The sequence below is a fragment of the Oncorhynchus nerka genome, linkage group LG9a (genome assembly GCF_034236695.1).
Source record: "Oncorhynchus nerka isolate Pitt River linkage group LG9a, Oner_Uvic_2.0, whole genome shotgun sequence".
Lineage (NCBI taxonomy): Eukaryota > Metazoa > Chordata > Actinopteri > Salmoniformes > Salmonidae > Oncorhynchus > Oncorhynchus nerka.
Genome location: NC_088404.1, coordinates 14,441,434 through 14,465,076, shown reverse-complemented (window position 1 = coordinate 14,465,076; position 23,643 = coordinate 14,441,434). Strand labels below are relative to the sequence as shown.

Below are 23,643 nucleotides of genomic sequence, written 5' to 3'. Positions count from 1 at the left end.
ATACAAAAAATACAAAAGTACACGAGAGGACGAACAAAACACGTCTGCACTGATACGCCATCTTGGATTGCAAGTGGTTAACAAAGAACTAGCTACTCCCATATGCTTAATTTAGAGTTATTAATGTAACTTTAGGTGTTCTACAAACATTGGGCTTTCTGTTTTGATTGTTAATACACTGTAATTTGCATGATGCGACTCTAATGATGATTTGAAAAAGGTTGCTTGACATGAGACATGAGCTCTGCTTTGACACTCCAATAGTCTCTCATTCACAATTTGAAAAGCACTTGATAATGCCTCGAAGACGGCATCCCCTTTGTGAGCTTAATGCACCCTAAAAAAATCCATGCCTTTTGCGGCCCGAAGTTCTGCATTGTGCCCTTCTCCCTGAGTGTGCTGTGCAATCCGAAGCTTCTCTAACTCACATGGCTCTTTGTCACGTGGCTATAAGTAAAGACAGACACATCGGGGACGTCCTTATCCAATTCGGATGTGCATATTGAATATATTGGAAGAATTGTCCGCATTTACTTTTCATCAGCCAACAAGCCAACAAGAGTAGGCCTAACAAACAGCAAAAGCACTAGCCTATGTCAATCTACTATCTCCCATAGTACAAAAATTCAAATTCAATTTTGTTGTGTTACAGTGTCTGTTGTAAAGCAGACTGAAGCAGACTGAAGCAGGTTTTCCTCTTGGACAGGGGTCCCCAAACTTTTTCCTGTGAGGGCCACATAACTTTTCCCTTCTCTGATGGGGGGCCGGTGTCAGTTTGTAACAGAAAAAGTGTGACGATCGTAGGGGAGCTTAAAAAAGTATTGTTTTCCAGAAAGCCACACATAACCAAATAACCCTTTCCAGGTTCTTTACAGAAAAAAAGTCAGGAAACAAATAATAACACTATTAATGAAATAAATAATAACTAAATAACCCTCTCTGAGTTCTTCACAGAAAAAACAGGAAATAAATAATAACTAAATAACTCTCTCTGGGTTCTTCATAGAAAAAAAAGCCATGGAACATTAACTTTCTGTCGTGCCATGCACAATCTTAACAGATAAAAGTTCAGCTCAGTTGTCAGAGCAGAATCTCTCTGACACATATGAGCAGTCTCTTAAAGTTCTTGTGTTCCTTCCTTATAATCCTTTTGTAGGTTCCAGTAGGCTTGTAGACACCGCTGTTTGCAGCTCTCTCTCATCAACTTCCCTGTGAAAACCACAAAAGAAGCAGGTTGAGAAACTGAACTAAGTGATACAGCACCTACACAGCACAATACATTTCACTACCAGTATGGTTGTAAAGATGGATTTTATCCCAGTAGATTTTATTATGATTATATTTGTTTATGCTCAGAATGACTCATTCAAGTCAGAAAAGTGAGCTTACCTATGTATGTTCATCAGTGTGAACTGTGGGCCTGCATCTGGCTGGTGAGAAGTTGAATATCAGGTTCCATTCTAGTTACAGCCAGTCTCAAGCACTGATGCAAATGTTCATCTGTCAATCTTGATCTCATCGGGGTTTTCAGCAGTTTCATGCGAGAAAAGGTTTCTCGCAGATATACGTGCTGCCAAAAACTGCTAGCTAGCTTTGACCAGTCCAGGTCCAACTTCTCCATGGTTTGGCACACTTTGTCAAAAATATCCTCTCCCGTTGTAGTCCCTTTGAGACTTTGGAGGGCTGCCAGCTCCTCGCATATCTCAAAGTTTGCGCTAACTCCACGAATAAAAATGAGCAGTTGCGCTGTGTCTTGCACGTCCGTGCTCTCATCCAGTGCTAATGAAAAAAAGTCAAATTCTTTCGTCTTCTGCTGCAGCTGGGCATATACATTACTCCCGATTTCTTCAACGCGTCTGGTGATTGTACTCGCCGACAGACTTACGGCATTAAATGCATCTTTCTTCTCGGGACACACCTCCTCCGCGACAGCATCCATACATTTCTTAACAAACTCTCCGTCAGTGAAAGGCTTACCGCTTCTTGCTATCAGTTTAGCAACCCGAAAGCTGGCCCGAACGGATGCCTGGTTCAGCTGAGCTTGGCGTACAAATGTATTCTGCTGAGATAGTAGTCCACTTTTTAGCTTTGACAGTTTGTCTGCTCGTATTTGGCCTTGCAAGCTATCGTACTTGTCTTTGTGACGGGATTCATAGTGTCGGCGAAGATTGTATTCTTTGAATACCGCCACCGTCTCTTGACAGATGAGACAAACAGCCTTTTCTTTGCATTGAACAAAAAAAAATTTGTTTGTCCACTGCAGGTTAAATACCCTGCATTCTGAATCAATTTTTCTCTTACCTAACCTTTTCGCCATTATTCCGTTCTCTCTTTGACAGGGCCGGGCCTAGGATTTTTTTTCTGGAAGCCAAATAGGAAAAAAATTTGATAGCGTCTCTGGTATTGTTCAGAGGGCCGGGCCAAATGTGCTGACGGGCCGTATCCGGCCTGCGGGCCGTAGTTTGGTGACCACTGCTCTAGGATTTTGCCTGTGCTTAGCTCTATTCCGTTTCTTTTTATCCTAAAAAAAACTCCCTTGTCCTTGCCGATGACAATCATACCCATAACATGATGCAGTTACCACCATGCTTGAAAATATGAAGAGTGGTACTCAGTGATGTGTTGTGTTGGATTTGCCCCAAACATAACACTTTGTATTCAGGCACATTTGTTTTGCAGTTTTACTTTAGTGCTTTATTGCAAACAGGATGCATGTTTTGGAATATTTTTTGTATGTACAGGCTTCCTTCTTTTCACTCTGTCATTTAGGTTAGTATTGTAGAGTAACTACGATGTTGTTGATCCATCCTCATGTAACCGATGTGAAACGGCTAGCTTAGTTAGCGGTGGTGCGCGCTAAATAGCGTTTCAATCGGTCACTTGCTCTGAGACCTTGAAGTAGTAGTTTCCCTTGCTCTTCAAGGGCCGTGGCTTTTGTGGAGCAATGGGTAACGATGCTTCGTGGGTGACTGTTGTTGATGTGTGCAGGGGGTCCCTGGTTTGCGCCCGGGTATGGGCAAGGGGATGGTCTAAAGTTATACTGTTACATTGATGCTGTTGACCCGGATCACTGGTTGCTGCAGAAAAAGGAGGAGGTCAAAAGGGGGGTGAGTGTAACGGATGTGAAACGGCTAGCTTAGTTAGCGGTGCGCGCTAAATAGCGTTTCAATCGGTGACGTCACTTGCTCTGAGACCTTGAAGTAGTCGTTTTTGGCTTTTCTGGAGCAATGGGTGGGTGACTGTTGTTGATGTGTGCAGAGGGTTCCTGGTTCGCGCCCGGGTATGGGCGAGGGGACGGTCTGAATTTATTATGTTACACTCAGTTTTCTCCTATCACAGCCATTAAACTGTGTAACTTTTAAAGTCACCATTGGCCTCATGGTGAATTCCCTGAGTGGTTTCCTTCGTCTCCGGCAACTTAGTTAGGAAGGATGCCTGCATCTTTGTAGTGACTGGGTGTATTAATATACCATCCAAAGTGTAATTAATGACTTAACCATGTTCAAAGGAATGTTCAATGTCTGCTTTAAAAAAAAAACATGAATCTACCAGTACGTGCCCTTCTCTGTGTGGCATTAGAAAACCTCCCTGGTCTTGTGGTTGAATCTGTGTTTGAAATTCACTGCTCAACTGAGGGACCTTATAGATAATTGGTCTGTATGTGTGGGGTATAGAGATGAGGTAGTCATTCAAAAATCATGTTGAACACTATTATTGCACACAGAGTCAGTCCATGAAACTTATTATTTGACTTGTTAGGCAGATTTTTACTCTTGAACTTATTTAGGCTTGCCATAACAAAGGGGTCGAATACTTTTTGACTCAAGATATTTCAGCTTTTCATTTTTGTTAATATATACAAGTTTCTAAAAACATTGTAGTTCACATGGCTGAAAACCTTGGGATAAGACAAAATGCCTTCGGTTGCCTTGGGTTCTTGAGAGTAAGCCTGCTACTAGCTAGCTACCAGATGCGCAGCAACTTAAGTACTTTGGACTGGGTTTAAGAACTCTGAGATTAGGCTGAAAAATATGTTAACATTGACAGAAATGCTACAAAAAGTTAGCTAGATTCTCTATGGGCACATGAGAGCGATAAATTATACATTTAATCAAAACTGTTCTACCTACAAACGTATTCAGTCCGACAAATGGTAAGTCCAATGGTCACCGTATGGATGCTATAATCTCGTTTTAATCATACGCCAAGAATTTGAGCTAGGTGGTTGCAAGACATTTAATTTTTTCCTAATGAAAAATCCTGTATATGGTTCTTGGTACCAGCTGAACGTATCATGACCAGATGCAGGGAGTGTGTTGTGTTACTCCAATAAAGGAGTTATTGGAGTTAAACAATATGACACCATTGATATTGGTGTTACATTGGCTTAAATGTGATGGTAGGAAGATTTGAATTTATCATTGAGCATCAATCAACTCCTATTTATTGTGGGGGCCGTCCCCCCCACCAGTTGGAATTTACTTGATTTACTTTATTTCACTTGATAACACAAGCAGAGCGTTCAGGGTAGTGCTATTTAATACACAAAAGGCAAACATAAGCCACCCCACGAAAACACAGGGCGCACACAAAAACAAATGCCCCAAACACGGGGACTAACAGAGTCCAGCAAAAAAGCCACGAACATGAAAACACGTTAACCTCTAACGTGCATACTAGTCACACAAACGATCCTGCACAAAGAGCAGGCGGACCGGCTGGCTAATAAAGCCCAACTAATCACCAAATAAACAACAGGTGTAACCAATAAACAGACAAGGAGGGGGAGGAAAGAATCAGTGGCAGCTAGTAGGCCGGTGACGACGACCGCCGAGCGCCACCCGAACAGGACGGGGAGCCACCTTCAGTGGCAGCTAGTAGGCCGGTGACGACGACCGCGGAGCACCACCTGAACGGGAAGGGGAGCCACCTTCAGTGGCAGCTAGTAGGCCGGTGACGACGACCGCCGAGCGCCACCTGAACGGGAAGGGGAGCCACCTTCAGTGGCAGCTAGTAGGCCGGTGACGACGACCGCCGAGCGCCACCTGAACAGGAAGGGGAGCCACCTTCAGTGGCAGCTAGTAGGCCGGTGACGACGACCGCGGAGCACCACCTGAACGGGAAGGGGAGCCACCTTCAGTGGCAGCTAGTAGGCCGGTGACGACGACCGCCGAGCGCCACCTGAACGGGAAGGGGAGCCACCTTCAGTGGCAGCTAGTAGGCCGGTGATGACGACCGCCGAGCGCCACCTGAACGGGAAGGGGAGCCACCTTCAGTGGCAGCTAGTAGGCCGGTGACGACGACCGCCGAGCGCCACCCGAACAGGAAGGGGAGCCACATTCGGTAGGAGTCGTGACAACAAGAACCAATTGACATTGTTAATCACTGTAATATTTTGTGTAGATGGTTCTATTACTCTAACTGATCTTGTGAATATACACAGCATTAGAAGTGTTTAATCCCCCTTGTTCAACAGTGCGTATCCAGTGCCACATCTGAAGTGGTACACCTTCGCTGTGTTGCGATGACACAATCTCTCACTGAGGGCCCTCTCAGGGGAATGTTTGTATTGGTTGGGCCAATGTTTACATTCTAATGAAATGTAACGCAGCTTAACCTTGACCTCAGATTGACTAGCAGACCCCGAAGAAGATGGGAATATCTCTTATACCTATGATATGTAATGAGAGATTGGGAAATGAGAGGGCACCTTGTCGCATTCAGATCAAGTCTAATATTAGCTACTTGGCATCTCAGACTCTCAGACTCTTCTCAAGTAACAAGTACTAGGTCTTGTAGCAGGGAGACTTTGGGCTTGGTTCAACGCTTTGGACGGTGACAGAGAGAGCGGGAGAGAGAAAGAGAGAAAGAGCTGTGTTTGATAGCAGTAGTATGTGGCAGCGCTCGCCTAGTGATGGGAAGATGGCTGGAGAAACACCAGAGAGCTCAGGGACTTCACTGCTTCATGACGCAGAGGCTACACCTAGCAAGCCCAGGCACTTCTTAAAGGATGTGATTTTTCATGGCAAATTTCAAGTGAGTAGAATGACAAAGATACAGTATGTATGGATTTACATAATGTGTTTACATACTAGGAGACTGAGACTAACTATCTCAGGGGGAAATCTTCATCACATAACAGTTTGCTATATGTTTTTATAGTAAAGATAGGTTTGGCAGTTATTTCACTTGCTTAGCCTTTTGATTTGATTGATTTGTTGGAAATAATAGGTGGAAGTCAGAATTGTGTTTGTTTAGTGTAAATGTAGATGAAAAACCTACTTACACATCAAGTGGGTTGAGTAATAGCCTGAATATGTTTTTCAACTACATTTACACTATTTTGCCTATTGTTAATCCATTATTTATAACTTTTTTGTAAGGTTTTTATCTCAATATAGTTGAGAAATGGCTTGACCTGGTTTGGCAGTTTGTAGAGAGATAATTATCATGTAGGCTAATTACAGAACAAGTATCTACTGTAGACATCTGACATGTTGTACTGTCTTGTTCCCAGGCGTGGAGTTAGACTCAGCACATAGGGGGCGGGGCGTTCTCGAGGGGCCCGTCTGACCAAATGAATTGCTGATCGGGCCTATCATAAATGCAAATTGCAAATTAGGATGTTAGGCAGTCTGCCGCTAAAAATAAATGTGACCAGTCATGCTCATCAGTCTATAGGGAATCAAATCGGCTTGTGTGTATTTTCATACAGAGCCCAGTTTGAGCGGAATATCACGTGTTGCGCAGTGACAGATCACTCTCACAGCACATCCAATCAAATCAAAATTTATTTGTCACATGCGCCGAAAACAACAGGTGTAGACTTTACCATGAAATGCTTACTTACAAACCCAACACCAACAATGCAGTTCAAGAAATAGAGTTATAAAATAAACTAAAGAAAAAATATATATATAAAAAGTAGAACAATAAAATAACAGTACCGAGGTTATATACAGGGGGTATCGGTACCGAGTCAATGTGCGGGGGTACAGGTTAGTCGAGGTAATTTGTACATGTAGGTAGGGGTAAAGTGACTATGCATACATAATAAACAGTGAGTAGCAGCAGTGTAAAAACAAATGTCAAGGTAAATAGTCCAGGTGGCCATTTTGATTAATTTTTCAGCAGTCTTATGGCTTGGGGGTAGAAGCTGACCTTTTACGGCTAGGGGTGTTTCGACAACATCCGGTGAAATGGCATAGCGCGAAATTCTAAAATAATATTTAAAAAATGTAACTTTCATACATTCACAAGTCCTTTGCACCCCATTATTTTTATTTCTACTTTGCACATTCTTCCATTGCAAAACTACCATTCCAGTGTTTTACTTGCTATATTGTATTTACTTTGGCACCATGGCCTTTTTTGCCTTTACCTCCCTTCTCTCCTCATTTGCTCACGTTGTATACAGACTTGTTTATACTGTATTATGACTGTATGTTTGTTTTACTCCATGTGTAACTCTGTGTCGTTGTATCTGTCGAACTGCTTTGCTTTATCTTGGCCAGGTCGCAATTGTAAATGAGAACTTGTTCTCAACTTGCCTACCTGGTTAAATAAAGGTGAAATAAACAAGTGCAAAACACCAAATTAAAGCTTAACTTCCTGTTAATCTAGCCACTGTGTCAGTTTTCAAAAAGGCTTTACAGCGAAAGCAAACCATGCTATTATCTGAGGACAGCACCCGATCAAACAAACACATGACAATCATAATTTGACCTGCCAGGCGCGACACAAAACTCAGAAATAACTATATAATTCATGCCTTACCTTTGAAGATCTTCTTCTGTTGGTACTCCAATATGTCCCATAAACATCATAAATGGTCCTTTTGTTCGATAAATTCCGCCGTTATAGCTCCAAAATGTATTTGGCGCGTTTGACTCAGTTCCAAACACCAGTTCCAACTCAAGCAACATGACTACAAAATATCTAATAAGTTACCTGTAATCTTGATCCAAACATTTCAAACAACTGTCCTAATACAACTTTCGGTATTTTTTTGCGTAAATAATAGATACAATTTAAGATGGGATAAACTGCGTTCAATAGCGGATAAAAACAAAGTGGAGCCAGCTTTCAGGTCATGCGCCCCAACCACAACAGTATACTAGACTCGACCCTCGTTCTGAACAGCCCTACTTCTTCATTTCTCAAAGGAAAAACATCAACCAATTTCTAAAGACTGTTGACATCCAGTGGAAGCGATAGGAACTGCAAGCAAGTGCCTTAGAAATCTAGATCCACATAGAAACCTAATTGAAAACACTGTCACCTCAAAAACAAAATCCTGGATGGTTTGCCCTCTGGGTTTTCCCTGCCAAATAAGTTATGTTATTATCACAGACATCATTTTAACAGTTTTAGAAACTACCAATTATATGCATATCCTATCTTCTGGGCCTGAGTAGCAGGCAGTTTACTTTGGGCACGCTTTTCATCCGGACATGAAAATACCGCCCCCTAGCCCGAAGAGGTTTTAAGGAGCCTTTTGGACCTAGACTTGGCGCTCCGGTACCGCTTTCCATGCGATAGCAGAGAGAACAGTTTATGACTTGGGTGACTGGAGTCTTTGACAATTTTTGGGGCCTTCCTCTGACACCGCCTAGTTTATAGGCTCTGGATGGCAGGAAGCTTGATCCCAGTGATGTACTGGGTGATACACACTATCCTCTGTAGCACCTTACAGTCAGATGCCGAGCAGTTGCCATGGTTGCCATGGTTTCCATGGTGAGGCTGTAAAACCTTTTGAGGATCTGGGGACCCATGACAAATATTTTCAGTCTCCTGAGGGGGAAAGTGTCAGGTCTCTGACCTCCTCCCTATAGGCTGTCTCATCGTTGCCGGTGATCATGCCTACCACTGTTGTGTTGTCAGCAAACTTCATGATGGTGTTGGAGTCGTGCTTGGCCACGCAGTCGTGGATGAACAGGAAGTACAGGAGGGGACTAAGAACACACCCCTGAGGGGTCCCCATGTTGAGGATCAAACATGTGTTCTGATAAGCCCACTCATTGCGCCACATTTCTACATGCAACAGATATCCACTGTTAAAAAGAGGCTATTTATTTCTCAACTCCTCTTAATATTAAGCAACTGCCATTTGAGTTCAGGCATATGGTAGGCTATCATCAGCAACCTTGCAGTCTGAACTGGAGGCAGTCTGCATGTTGAAAACATATACTGTAGGCCTACTTAATAGTTTGAAACCTGGAAGTTTTACTTCATAGCCTATTACAAGGCATGTCTTACCTTGCTTCAAAGAAGCCAAAAGCCAAAACCTGACCATAGACATTTTTATTTTTCAAAAGAATCTGCAGGATCTTACATCCATGGCTGCACCCGTGGCCCGCCCTATGCCAGCTCTGCTTCAGGTTGTCCCACATTACACATGCAGCTCTGTGAAGAATTGAACTATGCACAAGAAAGGTGTGTATGTGTGTTTGTGAAAAGAGGACCTTTTTGGGAACATAAACAAAAACAAACTAATTTATGACACGCAGCCCAAATCCTCTTTTGCCGGGCTAGTTGCCACAGAGAACTTAACTAATTGGAAGCAGCGATAGAGGAGAGTGGGGTAATTTGAACCAAAAGGGTACATTGAGCCCCCTTGTTTTTAGCAAACCATGCACAAAATCTATTATTTTACCAAATATTTAGGTAGAGGTCATCATTTCATGGCGAATGTGAAGGAAGAAACACATGGAAAAAGTGGTAAGCAAGTTTAGGTCCCCAAAAATAATTTTCACCAAGTCAAGAACATTTATTGTGTTAGAGGTTTCGTGATGCTTGTATCTAAACCAAAGTAGAACATTTTAATATTGTTCTATACTTCCGTTGGAGTATCTATAACCTTCAATATGAGGTCCTAAACCTAGCATGAAAGTGCATCCTTGTAGCTGTGTGGGCTAATATAGTCAAACTGTTTGCCTTGGGGTAAGTTGAGTCAATGACCACGGAGTAAGTTGAGCCAATGGTTGAGCCAATGGTTGAGCCAATGTCAAGTTGTACATATTGAAGTGTTTTCTTCCCAGGCGTAATGCAAGCCATTATCACTGGGATATTAGGTAACAACAGGGCCTGGCCTATGTTAAAAGTGTTTGTTAGGTGTTTAGCCTATGTTAAAAGATGCTTAAAATTATTAAAAAACAAAACTGTAATATTTACATGAATTCTGATTATTTCCAGGGACACACAACATCCTGAAATATACACTGGGTGGACAAAACATTAGGAACACCTGCTCTTTCAATGACAGACTGACCAGGTGAATCCAGGTGAAAGCTATAATCCCTTATTGATGTCATCCACTTCAATCTGTGTAGATGAAGGAGAGGATAGATGTTAATTAAAGAAGGATTTTTAAGCCTTGAGACAATTGAGGCATGGATTGTGTATTTGTACCATTCAGAGAGTGAATGGGCAAGACAAAATATTTAAGTGCCTTTGAATGGGGTATGACAGTAGGTGCCAAGCACAGCGTTTTGAGTGTTTCAAGAACTGCAACCCTGCTGGGTTTTTCATGCCCAACAGTTTCCGTGTGTATCAAGAATCGTCCACCACCCAAAGGACATCCAGCCAACTTGAAACAGTGGGAAGCATTGTAGTCAACATGGGCCAGCATCCCTGTGGAATGCTTTCAACACCTTGTAGAGTCCATGCCCTGACGACTTGAGGCTGTTCTGAGGGCAAATGGGGGTGCAACTCAATATGAGGAAGGTGTTCCTGATATTTTCTACTCTCAGTGTATCAAATAAACTAAATTTGGTCACATCCATGTGTTTATCAGATGTTATTGCGGGTGTAGCGAAATGCTTGTGAAAAAACTACGTTTCCTAAGAGCTAGAAGCGAGGCAGCCCTCTCTGTCGCCGACATTTTTTATTTTTTGTGTAATGTCTTTGTTGAAAGAATACTATATTTCCCTTGACGGATTGATTCTGAATGTCTCAACTTACTCCACTCTCCCCATAACCTCACATAACCCACATCAGTAGTGAGTGCCTCCTAAAATCTTCCCAGTCAGTGTTACAAATGGAACAGTGTCTTAGATTTTCACAATTTATTTGACCTTTATTTAACGAGGCAAGTCTGTTAAGAACACATTCTTATTTACAATGACAGCCTACCCCGGCCAAACCCTAATCCGGACGACACTGGGCCAATTGTGCACTGCCCTATGGGACTCCCAATCACGGCCGGTTGTGATACAGCCTGGAATCAAACCACGGTCTGTAGTGATGCCTCTAACACTGAGATGCCAAGCCTTAGACCGCTGCGCAACTCGGGAGCATGTGAGGTAGAGTATGGAATTGGGTGGAATTGTCAAATTAGGTCATTGAATTAAGTGATTGTATTAATGTGGGGCGGGCCACAATGATTAAAAATAGAAAATCAGTTGGGTCAGTCAGTGCTATCAAAATAGTCTGCAGGATTATTGGACAATATTATTACAGCTGATAAGTCATCAAACCAATCCAGATCGCTAAAGATCACAGTCAGTCAGCCTTGCTCACCCAAACACAAGAAACACCCACATGTCTGCACACACACAAGCAATCATCAATCGTTTTGGCACTCTGACCTGAAATAAGCTACTGTAGTTCAGGAAGTCCTTAACATTGCTCTATGTAACTGCCATTTGGGTAAATAATAGTATATGTTGATAGTAGCAGATAGCATTATAATGCAGTTCTTCATCAGCCTATAACACATAAAATCAAATATTTGTTTCTATAATTTCATAGGTGATGTTCCAGAGATAACCCTGTTGGATGTGTCTAATGATAATACTGACTATTGGACCACCAGGTCAGGAATAAGCAGAGAGTTTTGGTCACTCAAACATTAATGGTCAAACAAGCTTGGATTTCAGCATTTGTTATATCCCTCTGAAAACCTGCCATATACTGTACATATCCAACTGAAAACGGATCAACCATGAGTATGTCATGCATGTTGTTATAATCATGACACAAATATCCAAGTGGATATATAGGAATTTTGATTATTTGTGTAAAAAAATGTAAATGTTATAATGGCCATATAAGATTCCTTCTTTTAAACAAGCCACACAGTATAAGATTGCAATTCTATGTGAAGAAGAGCTTTCTCTCAATAGTTTAATATTTTCTGGTTTGCAGGGAAACAGTAGATGAGAAATCTGGCATATTACACTATTGTCAAAATCCTACATGTATTTTTTCAATATTTTATTCTCCATTTGTTCTCTGATTGTTATGATTATAAAATGTATTTCGTCCTTCTCTGCTGTGATATATGTTCAGGAAAATCCTATTGAATTTAGTTGAATAATATATTTTAACACTATAACTATAGACACCTTTCATATAAATGAATGATATATCCTAAAACATAGCAGCAGGAATATTTGTTGAATTGTTTGTACACACACAGAGTAGCAACACAAGCCTTTTTTTGGATATCAAAATGTTCAATACATGTTTTTAAGTAAATAGTTCAAATAATGATCAATACTGCTTGTCTTGCAAATCAGCATTCGGGTTCTAAGTCACTGAGAGTGATCACTTCAACTCAATTCCTTAGGAGCCCTATTGGGACTAGCTAGACCCCACCTTGACCCCAGTAGTCTAACTGGCTCATTAACCATGCTGTGCCTCTCACGACAAATGGCAAAAGCTGCACAGCACACACACATACACACATGCACATGATTCAGCTAGGCATCTAGCCCAAGCAGCCCTCTAATGCACAGCCCTCCCCTCTCTCCCCAGCTCCTGAACTGCCTGACACCTGAGGAGAACACAGGATGTCAGCATGGCCTGTACTTTCAGGACGGAGAGAGGCGGGTGGACTACATCCTCACCTACCACATCAAAAAGCCCAGCAGCTCGCGCTCCAACCGACAGTCCTCCCGCTTCACTGACAACGCCTTTACACGGAGCCTCCGCCGTGGGACAGCCAGGCTGGGACGAGCGCCACCCTCTCAGCCCAGAGGTGACCCGGAGGTGGCCTCCCAAGACCACAGCATGGACTACCACGTGGACGACAAGCGCCTCCACCGGGAGGAGTTTGAGGGCAACCTGAGGGATATGGGCATGGAGCTGGAGAAGGATGAGGATGTGAGTTGCTTCTCTACGGCTTCTCTGTTCTGTTCTTTTTGACCAAACACACGATATTATCAGCAATGTCCAGTCAGGTCTAGCGTTAGCTATGAGTTAGCTTAGGGCAGAGAGGGGAGAGTATTCCACACAACACAACACTGCTGCACCTCTACAGTCTTTGTTTTCCAGCTGGCTGGTGGATCAGGGGTATTTTTGTCTTTGGGCTTAGGTCAGCCAGTTTGCCTTGAGCCCCCACCATGTAACAGTATACAAAAGATACATTGTACTTTGGTACAGCACCAGCTGAAACCGGCCTATAGAGGGCTAGCAGGACTTGCAGCAGTAACCAGGGTAACTGGGGTAACCCGGGGTAACCTTTTAACCTGCTTGGTTTGTTTGTTTGTTGGATTTACAGTGCCTTGCAATAGTTTTCAACCCCCTTGGCGTTTTTCATATTTTGTTGCATTACAACCTGTGATTAAAATATATGTTTATTTGGATTTCATGTAATTGACATACACAAAATAGTCCAAATTGGTGAAGTGAAATGAAAAAAAATCACTTGTTTAAAAAAAATTCTAAAAATCAATCAATGGAAAAGTGGTGTGTGCATATATATATTCACCCCCTTTGCTATGAAGCCCCTAAATAAGATCTAATAGGAAAAATGCCAAGGGGGTGAGTACTTTCGCAAGCCACTGTATCCTTGTCCTTGTCCTGAGGAAAAACCATTTGAGAACCATTGGTGTAGACCAGGGGTGTCAAAGTCAAATGGACGGAGGGCCAAATAAAAAAATCAGCTACAAAGAATGTTCATTGAAAAATTTTAAAGGATATAGTCTAGTGAATAATTGAACCTAAAAACCTAACAAATATATTACAATATGATCAGATAAATAAAGCAATATTTTCTTATGGCTCTGTCAGTAATCTTTAATTTTCAACAGACACAAAAGACAAATTTCCTTTATATAAATATCCCCATAACATGAACAGTATTCAAGGCACCATCAGTAGACTATATTTTCTATTTTAGCAAAAGTGGGCTAAATTTACTTCAAAGAAAAACAATAATAGCAATTTTCTATCATCCACTCAACTGAAATATTTTTAAAATATAATTGGATTGAAATACAAAAAAATAAAGTGCAAAAATCTATTAATCAAAAACAACACTTTGTTTAAGGAGAAGTAACATGCAGTGAAAACAAATATTAAATTTTAACTTTTAAACTTGAACTGAGTAAAAACTCTAAATATGTGATTGCACAGTAATGTTCACTTGTTTGAGGTTGAGGGTGATACTTGGTGGTGTCCCATCTTTTCCACAAGTTCATCAATGTTCGGGGTAAGGCTCTGAGCTGAAGAAATCCTCAGAATTGAGTGGAGGTGTTCAGCAGTAAGTCACTTCTGTGTGATGTTTTGTTCAGGTTCATCAAAGAAAACAGTTGTTCACACAGGTATGTGCTGCCAAACATAGACAACGTTTGAGCAGCCTGGATGCGCAGCTGGGGCATTGTGCCGGGAGGAAACGGGCGAACTCCGCAGCACCCACTGCCGCATATTTTGCCCTCAGTGCATCATTGCATTGGAGGTCAATCAACTCCATTTGGAGGTTTGGTGGTGAGCTTTCCACGTCAACAGCAAATGGGTTACCGAGCAGTTCCAACCTGCTTTTTGTGCTTCAAAGTCAGCAAATCGGTGTCGAAAGTCAGTGCAAGCATACCTATTTTATCAGCCAACTGTGTGCTCGGAACGCACTGGTAGAGAGCTTCTCTTTCATGGTCTGGCAGCTGGGAAAGTGGCTCAAATTTTCTTTCCGCATCTGCGTCTCCCACAGAGTCAGTTTGGTTTTAAATGCCTTCACTGTACTGTACATATCAGAGATGACACGATCCCGACCCTGCAGCTGCAAGTTTATTGCATTCAGATGACTGTAATGTCACACAGAAAAGCCATTTCACACAGAAACATTTCGTCTCGGAGTTGTGTTGTGTCTTTCCCTTTGCTGTCCAAGAACAGACAAATCTCCTCACGAAGCTCGAAACATCTTTGAAGCACCTTTCCCTGGCTTAGCCATCGCACCTCTGTGTGATAAGGCAAATCACCATGCTCCGTTTCTAACTCCGTCAGAAATGCCTTGAACTGGCGGTGATTCAAACCTTTGGCTCTGATAAAGTTAACTGTGCGCGTGATGATGCTCATTACATGCTCCATTTTCAAGGCTTTACCGCACAACGCTTCCTGGTGTATGACAATGATAAGCTGTCAGCTCACCTGTCGCGTTTTCCTCTTGCATCTTTTCCGTATCTTCGCCACCAGTCCGCTCCTGTGTCCACACATCGCAGGTGCTCCGTCGGTTGTCAAACCCACGAGTTTTTCCCAAGGCAGCTCCATCTCATTTACACATCTTGACACCTCTTCATACAAATCATGCCCCGTAGTTGTGCCATGCATAGGACGTAAAGCCAAAACTCCTCTGTCACGCTTAGGTTGGAGTCCACTCCGCGGATGAAAATTGACAACTGGGCAATGTCAGAAATGTCGGTGCTCTCATCCACAGCCAAGGAATATGCAATAAAATCTTTTCCCTTTTTCACAAGCTGCTCTTTTAGATTGATGGACAACTGGTCTACTCTCTCGGCAATGGTGTTTCTGCTCAGACTCACATTTAAAAAGAGTTGCCTTTTTTCTGGGCAAACTTCGTCACAAACTTTAATCATGCAGTTTTTGATGAAATCCCCTCCGTAAATGGCCGGGCTGATTTAGCGATCTCTTCTGCCAAAATAAAACTGGCCTTGACAGCAGCCTGGCCTTGTGATTTGGCTTTTTTGAACAGAGCCTGTCGAGATTTGAGGCCTCGTTTTAATTCCTCTGCCTTTTGTAGCCTTTGTTCCATGTCCATATTCTTGTTTTTGTCCGCGTGTTTCGTTTCATAATGTCGTCTCAGATTATACTCTTTCAGTACCGCCACACTTTCTCCACACAGAAGACACACAGGTTTTCCAGCTACCTTCGTGAACATATACTCCGACTCCCACCTTGTTTGAAACCCCCGGTTCTCAGTATCCACCTTCCGTTTTGCCATTTTTGATGGGTATCTGAAAGTTAATTTTACTGTGATGCTGACGACTGCTGTGCCAATAAATATTGAAATGAAGCAGCCTACTGCTCGGTGTGTCACCTTTGCATTGTGGGAAATGTAGTATTGGTGCGTGTAAAAGATCTGCGGGCTGCCGGCTTGCTGCGGGCCGGTTCTAATAATAAATCAAGATCATCCCAGGGGCCGTAAAAAACCTTCTTGCGGGCCGGATGTGGCCCGCGGGCCTTGACTCTGACATATGTGGTGTAGACTCTAGAGAGACCCCTTCAAAGTAGAAGGATACATATATAAATAAAAACTGACTGGTCCTTGGTTACAATAATCAAATCAGATTGTGATGTCATGATCTAGGCCAAAATCTCCATCCCACCTGAACAGGCTGGGAATTCCAGCATTTTTTTTCAAACAGCTCTTACACAACATGGACATTATCCAAATGTTCACAGTTTTAGTGTCATTTCGACCTCATAGTGTGAAAATATCATAAAAAAATAGGGAAATCTCGTTTTTAACTGCACTTTAAACATTACATAATTAGTATCAGTGTTATGCTTTATTTTTCTTGTTCAAAGCCAATGCATTTTGAATTCAAAATCACTGATCAGGATCAAAAGATGAATCTCTTGTAAAAAAACAAAACAAACAAAAAACATTTTAAAGTATGGCAGCCGTTGAATCAACTTGTTGGATTAGATGTCATGAGAGTGAATGGATAAAGGAAACCCCTGTGTAGTTATAGTAGTAGTCTTGTGGTGCATTGACCAACAGTAACCTGTCATGGACAGGACCTGAGGATGTCATGAGGGTGAAGTCCAGTAATATGAGACTAAGTCGGTCCAAGTGCTGAGGATGGCAAGATGACAGCTGCCATGGTAGATCTCTTTACCAAGTCAGGGACAGACAGGGCAGGGCTCTGTGGAAGGATCACACCATGCACAGACACACACAAACACACATCCACACACACGCACAATCATACACACAGCGCCAGGCAACTAATGTGTGGCAATGCCAGCTGGAAGATCACTCAGAATACCTTGACTGTACTCTTTAAGAGCAGTACAAACTCTCACCAACTCTCACACATACAGAGTGTGAGAAAGAGATATATAAATTACGTCATATGTCTAGTATTTTTGTGGACTTTTCTTACAAGGCAGGGTACATGCGAGATTTGGTTCTAGGTGCCATTCACTCACTGTGTTATAAATCATCTGGGTATAATTTTCCATTTTGTCCCGAAATTGCATTCAAGCCATCATTCTATTATCTAAGTCTTTCCCATGTGGTTATCGTGTCAGACTGTTCACCGTGGAGGAAGACATACAGAATAATCTCTGTCTTGTGATCTTAGCGAAGAGAGGGGAGTAATGTTTAGGTATTTTATCATTTCCTCTCATCGTCTGTCCATTGTGGAGTTAGTTGATTAAAATAGGCGCCCTAAGTATTATAGATCATTAAAGTGCTGTTGACTATACTAATCTGTCTATAGAGGACATTTAAGTGGGAGTAATTCACATCTGTATCTAATAGAGGGAGGGACACTGGGACGGGACTGAAGTGGGAAGGAAGGAAGCAGAGGTGGTGATGGGATGTGGATGAGTGTCAATGTTTGGGATTCAAACAGTGATGTGATTAATGTATAATTCTGCTAGGAAACCCATATGAACTAACCTTGACCCTCTATGTTTCTAGAACATTCTAGTTGTCTCTGATTCTAAAACCAGAATGCAATGTGATGTCTGACAGTGCGAGACTACATTATAGTTGTCTCTGATTCTAAAACCAGAATGCAATGTGATGTCTGACAATGCGAGACTACATTATAGTTGTCTCTGATTCTAAAACCAGAATGCAATGTGATGTCTGACAGTGCGAGACTACATTCTAGTTGTCTCTGATTCTAAAACCAGAATGCAATGTGATGTCTGACAGTGCGAGACTACATTATAGTTGTCTCTGATTCTAAAACCAGAATGCAATGTGATGTCTGACAGTGCGAGACTACATTCTAGTTGTCTCTGATTCTAAAACCAGAATGCAATGTGATGTCTGACAGTGCGAGACTACATTCTAGTTGTCTCTGATTCTAAAACCAGAATGCAATGTGATGTCTGACAGTGCGAGACTACATTATAGTTGTCTCTGATTCTAAAACCAGAATGCAATGTGATGTCTGACAGTGCGAGACTACATTCTAGTTGTCTCTGATTCTAAAACCAGAATGCAATGTGATGTCTGACAGTGCGAGACTACATTCTAGTTGTCTCTGATTCTAAAACCAGAATGCAATGTGATGTCTGACAGTGCGAGACTACATTCTAGTTGTCTCTGATTCTAAAACCAGAATGCAATGTGATGTCTGACAGTGCGAGACTAAATTCTAGTTGTCTCTGATTCTAAAACCAGAATGCAATGTGATGTCTGACAGTGCGAGACTACATTATAGTTGACTGGATGTCTTTTAGATCTGCACGCCTAAATTCAATACTTGTTGCAGCATCACTTGTTATTAAGGTTTGTTGGGCCAAAGAAAACTAGTATAAATGAAGTAGGACCTGCACACCCGGTTGCTCCACCGCGTACCTTTAGTTAGGCTAGTTACACAACCACATTTTGATCCAAGACTGCCTCTATCAAAACCTCTAACCGTGTCCATGAGTGCTCTGTGTGTTTTACAATGTGATGGTGGGAACAGGATGCATGATATAGTCTCACAAATGAGCTGCTGCATTCCTAAATCACTTCTGATTAAATGCTGCTCTGAGTACTCAAACTGATTCAGCCTATAGATAGCACTGACACCACCGCGTCCTGAGTTGTTGAGAATGTCACTCCTAATGTTTCAGACATGGTGACATTTGTCGCTTGACATACAGTACACAGCACAGAGGCCAAGGTACTTTTATAAGATGTTATGCAAAGACTGATGATCTGTATCAACAACAAACATGATGCTGGCTGATAGATGATAGAAAGTGACAGGCTGTTAAGACAGTCGGTTGTTCAAGGGATTGAGATCAAAGTTAGAGACTGTGTTTTGTTTAAGATTCTGCATCCCTTGTTACTAATGATGCTTGTCTTAGCTCTATTGAAGACAATACAAACTGAGATCGCCCGTAACAGGTGGTTGTTTAGAATTTGAGATCAAGTTAGCCATGCTAGTCTTCTCACAGGAGAAGCTGCAGATTGGAACAGATGCTCTGTGCTGTACCATGTCAGTGGGTGAATGAGCATCTCAGTAACCACTGATTCCATGTAAATGATATCATGGGGGTCATTTCTGGGTAACTGGGTGACAGCAGCATCAAAGCCTTCACAGTGAATCCCTCCTGTGTTGATGTTGTTCAACATACAGTACTGTGGAATACTATTTGTGTCGGTACTAGTTTGAACTTATTTGTCATTGTCCTGGGTTCATTGTAATGATGATGACGTGTTTCTATAGAAGGGTAGCTGATTATTCTCATGATTTCCCATGGTGTCTCTTTGTCTCTGTGCCATACAGTAAGTAGCCTTCAGTTCCCAGACATTGTTTTGATTGAACCGACTATAGAACAAGGATTTGTTTGGAGACCGTTGTTTACCCAACTGTCATCCAGATGAATGTATTGCTTTCCTTAAAGACAAGAGATAAACACATGCATTTCTTTCATTCTTTTAGTTTGTTGCCTTTATACATACCTCTTGATGCTGTCATGTCATATACTGTTGTTGGTCTAGCATAAAAAGGGACATTATAGCCAAAGGGTTGGGCATTCAGTACTTGCCAACCAAACCTTAAACTTCCATTTTATTGTTCAAAAAATGAAGTTTATTTCATGAAATGAATCGTTTTTTTGTTTATTTCAGACTAAAACTCCAGGTGTGGGCTTTGTGAAGATTCATGCTCCATGGCATGTGCTCTGTCGAGAGGCAGAGTTTATGAAGCTCAAGATGCCCACGAAAAAAGTAAGTTAACTGTTGAATGATATGTAACGGTTACAAGCTTCTCCAATGAGCTTAGAGAGGGAGGTGAGAACCAGAGGAAACAAGGACAAAGGAAGCAAGGACAGAGGAAGCAAGGACAGAGGAAACAAGGACAGAGGAAGCAAGGGCAGAGGAAACAAGGACAGAGGAATCAAGGTTTTGACAGCTAGTAACGTTTTCAGACACAGACCTGATGCTTGCCATTCTCATTCTCTCTGACCTGTTTGTGCCCTGGTTAACCTCCTGGGCACAAACATGTATATCAATAACACGTATGGAATCATGTAGTAGACCTGAATGTATATCTATATATTGTAGGTACACTATATATACAAAAGGTTTTGGACATCCCTTCAAATGAGTGAATTCAAATCAAATCAAAGTTTATTTGTCACGTGCGCCGAATACAACAGGTGTAGGTAGACCTTACAGTGAAATGCTTATTTACAGGCTCAAACCAATAGTGCAAAAAAAGGTATTAGGTGAACAATAGGTAAGTAAATAAATAAAAACAACAGTAAAATAACAGTAGCGAGGCTATACAAGGAGTGAGGCTATAAAAGTAGTGAGGCTACATACAGACACCGGTTAGTCGGGCTGATTGAGGTAGTATATACATGTAGATATGGTTAAAGTGACTATGCATATTTGATGAACAGAGAGCAGTAGTAGATTAAAAGAGGGGTTGGCGGTGGTGGGATGCGGAATACAATGCAGATTGCCAGGTTAGCCAATGTGCGGAAGCACTGGTTGGTTGGGCCAATTGAGGTAGTATGTACATATGTACATGAATGTATAGTTAAAGTGACTGCGCATATATGATGAACAGAGAATAGCAGCAGCGTAAAAGAGGGGGAGGCACACAATGAAAATAGTCCAGGTAGCCATTTGATTACCTGTTCAGGAGTCTTATGGATTGGGGGTAAAAACCTTCCGGTACCGCTTGCCATGCGGTACCGCTTGCCATTCGGTAGTAGAGAGAACAGCCTATGACTGGGGTGGCTGTGGTCTTTGACAATTTTTAGGGCCTTCCTCTGACACCGCCTGGTGTAGAGGTCCTGGATGGCAGGCAGCTTAGCCATAGTGATGTACTGGGTCTTACGCACTCCCCTCTGTAGTGCATTACGGAGGCCGAGAAATTGCCGTACCAGGCAGTGATGCAACCGGTCAGGATGATATTGTAGTTCTATAAACTGAAGGTATATCTTTATATTGTAGTTCTATAAACTGAAGGTATATCTTTATATTGTAGTTCTATAAACTGAAGGTATATCTAGATATTGTAGTTCTATAAACTGAAGGTATATTTTTATATTGTAGGTATATAAACTGAAGGTACATCTAGATATTGTAGTTCTATAAACTGAAGGTATATCTAGATATTGTAGTTCTATAAACTGAAGGTATATCTTTATATTGTAGTTCTATAAACTGAAGGTATATCTTTATATTGTAGTTCTATAAACTGAAGGTATATCTAGATATTGTAGTTCTATAAACTGAAGGTATATCTAGATATTGTAGTTCTATAAACTGAAGGTATTTCTTTATATTGTAGGTATATGAAATGAAGCAGAGTACGGGTGTTGGGGCGAAGATCAACACATTGGTAAACAAAGTGACAGAACCTCTCTATCCCAACGTGGAGGATAACAGGACACACAATGTTAAGCATCTCTCCTACATGTTCTCCAGGGAAAAACAACACTTGTGAGTATATACTTTATGTCTTATGATAATATAGGGTATACAGGACTGTATAGACTCTATAAATGTACCTTAACATATTGACTTCAATTCCTTCTCAAAACCATCTTGGTTTCAAGGACATGAAATACACTTCTATTGTACAATACCAGTCAAACATTTGGACACACCTACTCATTCAAGGCATTTTCTTTATTTTTTACTATATTCTACATTGTAGAATAATAGTGAATACATCAAAACTATGAATTAACATATATAGAATACTGTAGTAACCAAAAAAGTTTAAAACAAATCAAAATATATTTTAGATTTTAGATTCTTCAAAGTAGCCACCCTTTGCCTTGATGACAGCTTTGCAAACTCTTGGCATTCTCTCAAACAGCTTCACCTGGAATGCTTTTCCAGCAGTGTTGATGGAGTTCCCACATATGCTGAGCACTTGTTGGCTGCTTTTCCTTCACTCTGCGGTCCGACTCATCCCAAACCATCTCAATTGGTTAGAGGTTGGGTGATTATGGAGGCCAGGTCATCTGATGCAGCACTCCATAACTCTCGTTCTTGGTCAGATAGCCCTTACGGGTGTGTTGGGTCATTGTCCTGTTAATAAACAATTGATAGTCCCACTAAGGGCATCGCTGCATAATGCTGTCGTAGCCATGCTGGTTAAGTGTCCCTTGAATTCTAAATAAATCACAGACAGTATCATCAGCAAAGCACCCCCACACCATCACACCTCCTCCTCCATGCTCACGGTGGCAACCACACATGCAGAGATCATCTGTTCACCTACTCCACGTCTCACAAAGACACGGCGGTTTGAACCAATAATCTCAAATTTGGAGTCATCAGACCAAAGTACAGATTTCCGCTGGTCTAACGTCCGTTGCTCGTGTTTCTTTGCCCACGCAAGTCTTTTCTTCTTATTGGTGTCTTTTAGTAGTGGTTTCTTTGTAGCAATACAACCATGAAGGCCTGATTCACGCAGTCTCCTCTGAACAGTTGATGTTGAGATGTGTCTGTTACTTGAACTCTGTGAAGCATTTATTTGGGCTGCAATCTGAGGTACAGTTAACTCTAATGAACTTATCCTCTACAGCAGAGGTAACTCTGGGTCTTCATTTCCTGTGGTGGTCCTCATGAGAGCCAGTTTCATCATAGTGCTTGATGGCTTTTGCGACTGCACTTGAAGAAACGTTCAAAGTCCTTGACTAACCTTCATGTCTTAAAGTAATTGTGGACTGTCATTTCTCTTTGCTTATTTGAGCTGTTCTTGCCATAATATGAACTTGGTCTTTCACCAAATAGGGCTGTCTTCTGTATACCACACCTACCTTGTCACAACACAACTGATTGGTTCAAATGCATTAAGGAGGAAAGAAATTCCACAAATGAACTTTTAACAAGGCACTCCTGTTAATTGAAATGCATTCCAGGTGACTACCTCATGAAGCTGGTTGCGAGAATGCCAAGAGTGTGCAAAGCTGTCATCAAGGCAAAGGGTGGCTACTTTGAAGAATCTCAAACCTTAAATATATTTGGGATTTGTTTAACACTTTTTTGGTTACTACATGATTCCATATGTGTTCTTTCATAGTTTTGATGTCTTCACTATTATTCTATAGTAGGAGTAGTAAAAATAAAGAAAAACCCTTGAATGAGTAGTTACATTTACATTTACATTTAAGTCATTTAGCAGAGTTGTGTCCAAACCTTTGACTGGTACTGTAAATGTCTAGTGACATATGATATGGCATGTGGTGGCATATGCCTGT

General features: G+C 41.6%; 1 protein-coding gene across 3 annotated transcripts in view; it reads left to right on the top strand.

Annotated features, from left to right (window-relative positions):
* LOC115133944 (anoctamin-1-like) overlaps positions 1-23,643 on the top strand; it is a 106,511-nt gene that overhangs the window by 21,040 nt on the left and 61,828 nt on the right. For 2 of the 3 annotated variants that reach the window (XM_029667395.2, XM_029667392.2), the window contains exons 1-4: positions 5,833-6,036; positions 12,760-13,107; positions 20,045-20,143; positions 21,720-21,871. In XM_029667395.2, coding sequence (XP_029523255.2) covers positions 5,893-6,036; positions 12,760-13,107; positions 20,045-20,143; positions 21,720-21,871 — 743 coding nt within the window. In that variant the 5' untranslated portion in view covers positions 5,833-5,892. Of the gene's footprint in view, positions 1-5,832; positions 6,037-12,759; positions 13,108-20,044; positions 20,144-21,719; positions 21,872-23,643 lie in introns of those variants that run through there. The other variant, XM_065022348.1, reaches the window with a different exon arrangement.